Genomic DNA, 11,783 nt, shown 5'->3' with positions numbered 1-11,783 from the left:
AGTGCCTGAGGCTAGGCTCTGCCTCTGCCTCCCCTTAGTCCCAGAAGCTCCTAAGTTCCTCTCATGCTCTTTGAAGCAGTGTGCCTTCTTTGAGCACCATTTTTTTCTTTTCTTTTTTTTAGGCAATGCCGCATGGCAGGTGGGATCTTAGTTCCCTGATCCGTGCCCCCTGCAGTGTAAGGGCTTAGTCTTAACCACTGGACTACCAGGGAAGTCCCTCCTTTTTTTTTAATGACTTGCAGGGAGGTGGCTTGCTGTGTTGTCACTTGTAAATAATTTTCAACCAATTGCTTGAAATTCTTAGGAAACTTGATCGTTCGTGTAACTCCTGTCTCCTTTCCGAAGCACGTGGCTGCCAAAGATTTGCTGGATTTGAGGAGTCCAGGATGCACTGAGCTGCTGACGCTTGACTGCGGACTGAGGTTAACAAGTGTATGCACCAGAACACTGCCACTCTCTTCCTTTTCAGAGTACGGGGAGGTGTATTCCACATCAGAAGCAGCCCAATTTTCAACTAGGGCCACCTGCCGGCATGTCCAAAAGGCTCCGCTTCCAGTTAGAGCAAGAAATCCCAGAAGATGCCCACTATGAGATACATCTGGAGCTACCACAGTGTTTCTACCATGATGACCAAATCACGCTTTGTGACAAGTACTTCACGTCCCAGGAGCACAAGAATCACGTGGTATATGGAGTACAAGAGGCTGCTGAGAATTATAGGGTAAGCTTCATGCAGATCCCAGACCACTGTCATTCTGGCTGCCTCCTCTTATTTATTACCTTATTTATTTGGGGGACAGATATTCTGATCCTCCAAGACCATTCCCTTAGTTGATGTTTATCAAAGAATACTAGATAAGTACCATATTTGGACCTTCAACTTCAAGGCTAGGAAAACATTGTAGTCAGGGCTATTGGCCTTTCAGTTGTCTAAGGTTAGGAATCTATCTGTTGTAAAGCAATTACTTTACCTGGAATTCTGTGATATATTTCTCTGCAGAAGTTATTCCAGGAGATATTGAACACATTGAAGGAGAAACTTGAAGTAGCTAAAAGCATATTGGCTGATGAGCAAGAAAGAATGGTGATGATGCAGGTCAGTGCTTATCTTGATCCTTAGGGGGAAATTACCCATAATGTTGGATAGCAAATAATATAAACACAATCAAAAGACAAATGACAAACCAGGAAAAACTACTTGAAATCCATAGGTAGGAAAAGTGTTAATCTCTTCATGTGTAAAAAGCTCTTAAAAGTCAATAAGCAGGGGACTTCCCTGGTGGTCCAGTGGTTAACACTCCAGGCTCCCACTGTAGGGGGCATGGGTTCTATCCCTGATTGGGGAACTAAGATCCCACATGCCGCACAGCCAAAAAAAAAGTCAATGAGCATAAGACTAGAAACTCCACAGAAAAATGATCAAAGACATGAGAGTTCAGAGAAAAGAAAATGCAGATATCTTTTGAACATACTGAATTGGTCCATAAGCTCATGGTAAGAGAAATACAAATTAACTATATTAAATTTGTTAGTGAGATGGCATTTGCATGCCTTATTGGCAAAGACTGATAGCACAGTTTATAGCAATGCCATAGGAGAATGAGCATCTTATGTACTTTTTTTGGTGGCCATGTAAATCCTGAAGCCATTTAAAGGGCAATTTAAGAATTACTATTCCAGGGTGGGGGGGGTATAAATTAGGAGTTTGGGATTAACATACACAGTACTATATATAATATATATATATATTTAGATCTATAAAATATATATTTTATATATAGGGAAAAGAATCTGAGAAATATATGTGTAACTGAGTCACTTTGCTGTACACCTGAAACTAACACAACATTGTGTCAACTATACTTCAATAAAAAAAAAAATAAAGAATTACTATTCAAATTGAGGAATCACCATCCATTATGCACATTTCACTTCTAATTTCAGACCCTCCCTTCATATGTAACTGTTCTGCTAGTTATACTAGATTCTCATCCAGTTGAGGATGGTAGGCATTTTTTTCAGCTCCAAGCACCATATATTAACAAATATTGGGGTCCCACTGTTTGCCAGGAGCTATGCTAGGTGCTGGGGATTCAGTAGTGAAAAGAAAAATAAAACAAACAATCCTGGCCTTGTGCAATTGACATTCTAGTGGAGGTAAACAAGTAAAATGTGTAGTATGTTACATTGTAAGTGCTGTACATTTTCTTAAAAAAAAAAAACAGGAAAGAGTGATGGGATGTACTTTTAAACAAAGTGATCAGGACCTTGTCATTCCAAAATTGGTTTTGAGAAGACTCGAGGAGGTGAGGAAGTGAGCTGTGCAGTCGTGGGAAGAATATTCTAGGCAGAGGGAAGGGCAAGTACAAAGATCTCAAGACTGGTGTGTCCTTGGTTGGGGTTATGAAGGAAGTGGAGGCTAATAGGTGATGAGATCAGAAGGCCACATCTTATAAGGAAGTTGATTTTCTTTTCTTTTTTCTCTCTTTTTAAATATTTATTATTTTTTAATGAAAAAAGGAAGCCAGTGGAAACTTTTGAACAGAGCAGTAATGTGATCTAACTTCCATTTTCGTAGGAATAGTCTAGCTGCTGAATGAGAATAAGACTGTAGGAGGGTGAGAGCACAGGTGGGGGGACCTGAAGGGGACTCTTTGCAATAGTCAAGGACAGGTAATGGTGAACTGCGGGGGAGGGGTGGTAGACGTGGTGAGAATAGTCAGGTTCTTGATAAATCTTGACTCCACAGAGTCTCAGGAGGTTAAATATGGTCATTAAGCTGACTACTCCCAATGGATGTCTTTAGCTCAGACTTCCCGGTGGTGGGTTTTCATGTCCCACTTCCTGCCTAGCATCTCTCCTTGGATGGCTAACTGACTAATCAAAATTGACATATCCCACACTCAGCTGCTGATACCCTCCCCACTTCTGGAGTCTATCCCTTCCGTACTTTTCTATGTTTTGGCAACTGTATTCTTTGTCTAAAAACCTTAGAGTCACCTTTTGATTCCTCTTTTCTCACACCCCCTATCCAAAGCATCTCACACCTCCTATCCAAAGCAGCAAAAGCCATTGGTGCTGCCTTCCCGTTTTCCTGGTCTCCTTTTTGGTCACTGAGGTTGTATAGATTCCTCAGTTTTCTAAGTCAATTAACATTTTTTCATCTACATTTCATGTTCTAAGATTGTATTGATGTCTTGGCTGATGTAGACTCTGAAATTCTCTCTGTCCTTTGTATTATGTATCTGTTACTTCTTCCCCTGTACTTTTATATTTCCTTGTCTTTATATTAAAATTATAGATGGAAAGTAACCATAGGTATTTATCTGTGGTGTTTAACCTGAATTCTGTCATCTATGGTGAAGGAAGAAGAACAGAATTTGAAAGCGATGATTGAGTCTGAATATAGGATAAGGTTCTGGTTGATGACTGAAGAAAACAAAGTGAACTTCCAGAGTCCACAAGGGCGCGGATTCAATCTGAAATTGAGAGAAGCCAGTCAGAACCAACTGATGGAGTTTGCCACAAAGCTAAAGGAGAAGTTCCAGGAAATACTACAGGTGAGATGTGAAACATGGCATCCTAACAATATTTGGGAAATGAGAGAAAGAAGAGCTGAACAGTATGTCAATTCTAGAATAAGACATCCACTGACAACCATGGATCTATTAAAAGAAGGGATATAGTCATCTAGCAATTCTATTTCTGATAATTTATCTCGCAAATATACTTACATGCATATAAAAAGACACGTGGGTAAGGAAGTGCGGTAAAATTATTTCAGTATAGAGCCGTGGCTTTGAGGTAGTCTTTGAAGCCAGATTGATGAGATTCGTATCTGGATTCTGCAATTTACTAGCCTCTAGGTGACCTTAGACATGTTGCTTAACCTCTGACTTGGTTTCCTTAGCTGTAAAATGAGGATAATAGCCCTTAGTTCATAACATTGTTGTGAGGCTTCAGTGTGATAATCTACATAAAGCTCTTTAAATAGTGTTTGTATGTGTGTACATTATTGTGTAATGTAAGTATTAGGTGTTACTATAATATTTGTTGATAGGAAGAGAGTAGATACAACCTGTATCCATCAATGTTGGACTCATGAACTACATTGTACAGGATATACAATGGAATGCTCTTCAGCATTTAGAAAAGATAACATGGCTCTATATGTATAGATAAGGAATGCTCTCCAAGAGCATATTATTTATTAAGAAAAAAAGCAAGCTGTCAGATCAGCAGTGGAGTATGATATCACTTGAGTTAAGAAAAAAATAACATGGAACATTCATGTATTTAACTAGGTGGAGCTTCTTTGCAAGGATAGAAAGGAAACTGGTATCCTTTCTGGTTTGATTATCTATTTTATTCTCATCAGTGAATTTAATTAAATTATAATAAGCCATAGTTTTAATTTAATGAAGGAAATAGGAAACTTCCTGAAAAAACTGCAGAGCAAAAAAAAGTGATCTGTTTTAGGTCCAGGTTGTGAACTGATTAAGTAGACTATGTGGATACTGTCCACATTAACATAAATATATTGTGTCAAAGAATTAAGTTTCTACTGAGGTGTCTTGCTTGACACAGAGGAATATCCTGGCCTTGTCTAATTATTTCTGTTTCTGGGGTGGCAGGCAGTAAAGCAGGTTTTTAAAGAGATGGTTGAATTAGCGAATAAGAGAAATTGTCAGCTGTTGAATAGTAATAAGGATGCTTCTGCAGAGACTGAACTGTTTGGGGAGAGAGAACATGAGTAAACTGAGGGAGAGTGAAGTCAGGCTCTCTGAACAGATCTGCGGCCTCCAGAAGATCACCACAGAGCTGGAGAAGAAGTGTGGGCAATCTGCTTCAGCGCTGCTCCAGGTAAGATTCTGGGAATAACCTTCACTACAGTATTTGAGAAATGAGAAGTGGACAGTACTTATTAGGGGCCAGTTCTAGAACACAGTACCCAGTGATCTTCAGTCATACATGAAGGCTACCAAAAGCATTATGACTCATTATAAAATCATAGTATGTACAGAGCTGCTTCACTGATCAGTAGTAAATATGAATTGAGATGTCCTTTAATAAGGTAAATAATTGGTTAGTCAAATTATGATGTATTCCTACAATAGAATATTCTGCAACCATAAAAAAATGAGTAAAGCAGTTCTAAATGCACTAAAAGATTATCTTCAGGATATCTCATTAAGTGAAAAAAACATGCAGAAAACTTTTTGTTATTTAGAGAATATGTATAAGCATATATGCTCATGAACATTCAGACAACATCTGGCAAAATAAACACAAACATTGTAATCAGCAGTAACCTTGGGAAACAAGGGTGAGACTTACTTGTATAGTATTGTTTGTTTTTTAAACTGTTTTGATTCTTTGTAGTTTTTATTTTTTTATTTTTGGCCAGGCTGTGCAGCTTGTGGGATCTTAGTTCCCCAACCAGGGACTGAACCCGGGCCCTTGGAAGTGAAAGTGCAGAGTCCTAACCACTGGACCCCCAGGGAATTCCCAGTATTGTGTATTTTAAATTTTGTTCAGTAACATGCATTACTATTTTCAAAAAGTAAATTTTTATCTTTTGAAGACTTTATATCCTTCTGCCAAGCCCACATTTGCAATATGAGTACTCTGAGAAGCCCCTGCACATAAACCCTTAGGTTCTGTTCTAGAGCCATGCGTAGTTCCAGACAGTGCAGATAGGTGTGACCCAGTTATGTTCAGTTCCTGACCTGGTTCCAGCCACTATCCCCAGCTTAGCAGGCTCAATTCTTTTCTTTTTTGTTTGTTTGTTTTTTAATAACTAATGAGTTTATTATTGTTTTAAATGAATGACTAAAGAGCAATTTCTAAATCTTTCCAACTTTAAATTCCAAGAAGAAAAACAGCAAGACAGAGCCCCATTGCAGAAATGCCCCGGGGGCCTCAATCAATCACAAGGCCCTGGAGTCCGGGAACCTCTGTTTCAGGGGCTGAAGAACAGGGCAGCCGGCAACCCCAGGGTCTGGGTGCCCCACCATGCCCGTGGCTCCCACCCCTGCCACCTGCCAGGCCCCCCCAGCCCCTCCCCACAGGGGGCTTCCTTCTAGGCCCACTGGGCCCGCCACCCCCAGGTCCTGAACCCGCTGCCTCTCAGGAGTCTCCGAGGGCGCCCTGCCCCTCCACCGGCCACCCCTGGGTTCCCACCCGCCCAGGAACACCCACGCCCCAACACCCACAGGGGACAGAAGCACTTGCGGCCACACAAAGACCCATTCCCACACCCAGCGTGGGTCAGTGGCCCCGTCCCGTGCGCCCCCGGGCCCCCCCCTTCCTGCCTCTGCCCAAGGCCTGAGTGGGTCACCACAGGGCTGGCTGGGGCTCAGGGTGTCCCAGATGTACCCCCACCCTGCCACCCAGGGCTCAGCAGGCCCCTCTTCGGGGAACAAAGTCCACCCTTCCCACAGGTGGACACTCCCGGGGCAGGGACCCCCAGAGCCCGCCCCCCCCACACCCCGACGAGGCTACGCCTGTCTCTGTGGCTGCAGGAAGCCTGGGTGGAGGACGCGGGGCAGCAGGCTCAATTCCTGCCAGCCCCAGGACAGAAAGCAAATAGACGAGCAGAATTTGAATGTGGAGCATTGTGAATTTGAGGTATAGAAGATTAAATCCCTTGGGAATATAACAGTGATTTCAAGCATTTTTCTGACTTTTCCTATTCAGTGTCGAACTTTGGTATCTGAGAATTAGCACCATGAGGCTGAAGAAATTACATGGAAATCGAGTTTCATTATTATAAGAGAAAATACTTTCATGAGCACAATTCACAAAAGGCTTGGCTTAAATACCCGCTAGTAATTTTGTCTCTTTTCACCCCATAGAATGCAAGATATTCTTTGGAAAGGTAAGTTATTCATTTTGGAAACACTTAGGTCAGATTCACAATCTGATTTGTGAGCACACAGGGGTTAGAGATGTTGGGGTGCGGATAGCAAGGCCATGTAATGAGATCCATCCTCTGGATGGAGGGGCCTGCGGTCTACACAGGTAACTGAGATTGTCCTTTCTTTAACAGGAGTGAGTCACTACTGCTTCAGTGTCTAGAGCCCGCCCGAATCACAGACCTGAGTTTATGCCAAATAACAGGAATGAGCAAAATGCTAGAAGTGCTGCAAAGTGAGTTGACACACATCCATGATCACAGGACACTTTACATTTGTATTTGAGGATAAAATGAACATCCTACCATAAGTGAAATTCCAGATAGCTTAAGGATTTAAAACGACTCTATTTGCAAATATTTCTCTCCTGTGGTTTATATTTTCATTTGTCTAATAGTGTCTTTTGTAGAGCAGAAGTTTTAGATTTTGAAGTTACCTTTTTCTATTTTAAATGGTGTGTGCTTTTTGTGTCCTAAGAAATCTTTTTTTACCCCAACAAAGATTTCTTTCTAGAATTTTTACAGTTTTAGTTTTTGCATTTAGGTCTATTGTTCATTTAAAGTTGTGTGTGTTTGTTTTTTGGCTGCACTGTGTGGCATGCAGAATCTTAGTGCCCTGACCAGGGATCAAACCAGTGGAAGCACAGGGTCTTAACCACTGGACTGCCAGTGGGACCCCTAAAGTTATATTAGTGTATGATTCGAGATATGGTACAACTCCCCTCCTCTTTTAGCACATGTATGTATCCAGTTGTTCCAAAATCATTTGTTAAAAATCCGTGGGCACATACGAGCAGATCTATGTCAAGTCTAATAGGTCCATTGATCATTGTATCTATCCTTTTGCTAATACCACGTTGGCTTGATTGATTACTCTACAAAAAGTCTTAAAATTGGGCACTGTGAGTTCTTCAGATTTGTTCCTTCAAAAATAATTTTGGCTACTCTAAATTCTTCACATAAATTTTAAAATGAGCTTGTTGGCATCTACAAAAACCTGCTGGGGTTTTGATTGGTATTACACTGAATCTATAGAACAATTTAGGGATATGGTGGTATATCTCCATTTATTTAGGTCATCTTTGATTTCTCTCAACAGTGTTTTGTAGTTTGCAGCTAATATTGTACATATTTAATTAAATACCTAAGTATTTTTTAGTTCTATTCATGGAATTAAATATCAACTTCTAATTGAAATTTTATTTATTTCTAGTTTATCAATGGTATATAGAAATATTCATTTGTGTATATTGATTGACATTGTATCTTACAACTGTGCTAAACTGATTTATTAGATCTAGTGACTTTTATAGATTTTGAGGGGATTCTCTACAAAGATATTCAAGTAATCTATAAATATAGACAATGTTTTTCTTCCTTTCTGTAAGCCTTTTCTGTATTCTTCTTACATTTTGCACTCACTAGCGCCTTCAATATGATGGTGAATAGGAGTGGTGAGAATCATCTACCTTCTTCCTGATCTTAGGAAGAAAGAAAGCATTGTTTTTCACCTTTAAGTTTTATGTTAGCTGTAGGTTTTTCATAGTTGCCTTTTGTCAAGTTGAGGAAGTTCCCTGGCTACTCCTGATTCACTAAAACTTTGTATCATGAACAGATGTTGAATTTATTAGATGCTTTTTTCTGTATCTACCAAAATACTTATTTTTTTCCTTTATATATTGATATGGTGAATTATATTTGCTTCATATGTTGAACCACCCTTGCATTCCCAAGATAAACTCTTGGTAATAATGTTTTAGCCATTTTACATATTGCCGGATTCAATGTAGTAATGGTTTTTAAAGAATTTTTGCATTTATGCTAATGAGACATATTTTTCTGTAGCTTTCTTGTAATCCATTGGCACTTTATTTAATACATTTTATTTCTATTTCTAGATAATGTATTTAGTTCTTTGTCAAATCCACTTAGTCTTGCTTTCTTTAGTTTCCCATATTCTGTAGATACTTTTAAGTTTTTCTTTTTTTTTTTAAGCATAGTAAGCAAAAATTATTGTAGAGTTTGTGCCTGGCAATTCCAGTATGTAAAATTCTTCAGATTTTAAAAAAATAAATGTATTCATTTATTATTTTTGGCTGCATTGGGTCTTTGTTGCTGCAAGCGGGGGCTACTCTTTGTTGTAGTGCACTGGCTTCTCATTGCAGTGGCTTCTTTTGTTGCAGAGCACAGGCTCTAGGCATGCAGGCTTCAGTAGTTGTGGCATGTGGGCTCAGTAGTTGTGGCTCATAGGCTCTAGAGCGCAGGCTCAGTCGTTGTGGCACACGGGCTTAGTTGCTCCGTGGTGTGTAGGATCTTCCCAGACTAGGGATCAAACCCATGTCCCCTGCAATGGCAGGCGGATTCTTAACCACTGTGCCACCAGGGAAGTCCTTCAGATTTATTTCTGCTAGTCTCACTCAGTAGTACTTTTTTACTTTGAGTGTGTGGTTAATGATTTTTTTAATAGTAAGTTTTCCTTTTTTCCTTAAATATTATTTTTAGAAGTTCTTTGAGGACAGAAATGAAGGTGTACATACTTCTAGAGAAAATTTGCATTTATTTCTGCCAGTCTTCTGGAAATACTAGGAGCCTGGGACAAGTTGAAATTTAAAATTCAAGGCTTGTGGCTTTTAAGACCACTTTAATAATGATATGAATTAAGTGCAGAGATTTAAGTTCATTTGCCCATAAAACTTGCTGCTGGATTAGATGTTAAAGAAAGAAATCAAGGACTACTACAGATTTATGGCTTGACCGACTATAAAGCAATAAGTGTTCTACTGAAAAGTAGAAACTGGGAAGGGATAGGCTTGAAGTTCCATTTTGGATGGAGTATGTTTGAAATTTCTGCGTTTTGTTCAACTGGTATTTGTCAACTTTTTTATGGAATAAGTCATGAACATATAGAAGATATTTAAAACTGAGGCTATATAAAGGCACTTGGGGAAAAGAGTACAAGTAGTGAAAAGTAAGACCCAGGTCCAATCCCTGAGAAATCAGAATATTTAAAAGTTGAACAGAAAGAAATGAGAAGGAACAGTTAGCGATATGAAGGCACATACCACTTTCATTCACATATAAAAAATCACAGTGAGCGTTCTTGATCTCAGCTTGATTTTTCTGGAGGATTCTCACAGGATTTCTGGCCTCTGATATGTTCTCTTTTGATTTACTCAACATTAAGGGCCTGCTGGCAGCAGTTTCTAAGTATCTGTCACATCTTGGTGATATTTAAGATGAAGAAAGCAGTTCAGTCACAGGATAGAGCCATGAATTAACTGCTCTATTAGAAGACTTAATGTTTCTGGCTGTTCCAGGCTTGGAGAAGATCTTTAGGGACTAGAGTTGGGTCTCAGGTGATACTGGGCTCGGACTGAGTATCAGGTCATTTTTACAGCCCGGCAGAATTCCTTTCTGTTTTGAGAGGTATTTCTAAACCTCTCTGTAGTTCATTATTCATTGTTTTGTTCTTCTTCCTCAGATAGATTTCATTTTTATCTCCTTCCATTATCTTACTGACTTTGTTCCTCTGTGATGTCCATTTCTTTTTTTTTTCTTTTTTTCTTTTTTGGCATTGGAAGCACGGGAGTCATAACCACTAGGCCACCAGGAAATTCCCCCATTTCTTGAAACAGAGCTTAGGGGTCCCTTTATCTGCTTACTTTTTTTTTTTTTTTTTTTTGCGGTATGCGGGCCTCTCACTGTTGTGGCCTCTCCCGTTGCGGAGCACAAGCTCCGGACGCGCAGGCTCAGTGGCCATGGCTCATGGGCCCAGCCGCTCCGCGGCATGTGGGATCTTCCCGGACCGGGGCATGAACCCGTGTCCCCTGCATCGGCAGGCAGACTCTCAACCACTGCGCCACCAGGGAAGCCCGGGTCCCTTTATCTGTGCTCTCCTAGATTGCGTCTCCCATATCTGTGCCTGAGACCCATGCCCACTCATGAGGAAGCCCCTGCATGTTAGAAATCATCAGTCTCTGGCACTGACAAGCCCCTAGGTTAACTAAATTTCTTTCTCCCTGCAGGACCTATAACTTTGGACCCTAAGACGGCTCATCCCTGTCTGGTCTTATCTGAGGATCTGAGAAGTGTGAGACTCAGAAATGTGCAGCAGGATGTACGCAGTCACCCAGAGAGATTTGACTTCAGCGCCACTGTGTTGGGTGTGGAGAGCTTCACCTCAGGGCGGCACTACTGGGAGGTGGATGTGGAAAAGGCAACACAGTGGCAGCTGGGCGTACACGGAAGCTCTGCCAGCAGAAGTGCTTCCGGAGATAAGGTCTTATTCACAGGATCCATTATGGGAACTGATTATACTTTCTGGGCTTTTCCCCCTTTAAAAAGGGTTTCCTGGAGAGAGCAAATGCGCAGAGTTGGAGTTTTCCTGGACTATGAGTATGGCCAGATATCCTTCTATGATGTGACAAAGAGATCCCTCATCTATAATTTCTCTGATCTAGCCTTCCAAGGAGCTCTCAGGCCTGTATTTTCTCTTTGTATTTCAAATGGAGGCATGAATTCAGACTCTCTGAGCATCTGCCTCCCTCATGTTTCTTCTTGTAATGGTACTTTTAGCCCTCAATCTTCTTTGGTGTGAAATCTAAGACCACAAGAGGCCAGAATATTACAAGCCTGACTTTATATAAATTATTTTACAAAGTAATCCAATAAAAGATTTTTAGCACTTGAGTTGGAACCCAGGTTAACACCCCAGAGCCTTTGCATTCATGTGGCTTTCAACACCCATTTTGTGGAAGAGGTTACATTTAACCTGAATCATGGATGATAATAACTGAAGGGCTCCACGTTAATTAGAACAGCAAATGCCTATGCAGCATAAGATTGGGAAATTAGAGACGGAAATAGT

The 11,783-nt window shown here is 40.5% G+C and overlaps 1 protein-coding gene across 1 annotated transcript; it reads left to right on the top strand.

Moving 5' to 3' along the window:
- Positions 1-532: 532 nt before the first annotated feature.
- TRIML2 (tripartite motif family like 2) lies at positions 533-11,513 on the top strand. The gene is made up of 7 exons (XM_024759945.1): positions 533-721; positions 1,001-1,096; positions 3,366-3,560; positions 4,723-4,863; positions 6,858-6,880; positions 7,052-7,152; positions 10,942-11,513. The coding sequence occupies exons 1-7, from the start codon at positions 533-535 to the stop codon at positions 11,511-11,513; spliced, it is 1,317 nt and encodes a 438-aa protein (XP_024615713.1).
- The last annotated feature ends 270 nt before the right edge of the window (positions 11,514-11,783 follow it).

This window comes from Neophocaena asiaeorientalis, unplaced genomic scaffold, assembly GCF_003031525.2.
Source record: "Neophocaena asiaeorientalis asiaeorientalis breed wild unplaced genomic scaffold, Neophocaena_asiaeorientalis_V1.1 scaffold521, whole genome shotgun sequence".
In the NCBI taxonomy this organism is placed as follows: domain Eukaryota; kingdom Metazoa; phylum Chordata; class Mammalia; order Artiodactyla; family Phocoenidae; genus Neophocaena; species Neophocaena asiaeorientalis.
Note: the sequence above shows the minus strand (reverse complement) of the source record. Positions and strands in the feature narration are given on the sequence as shown.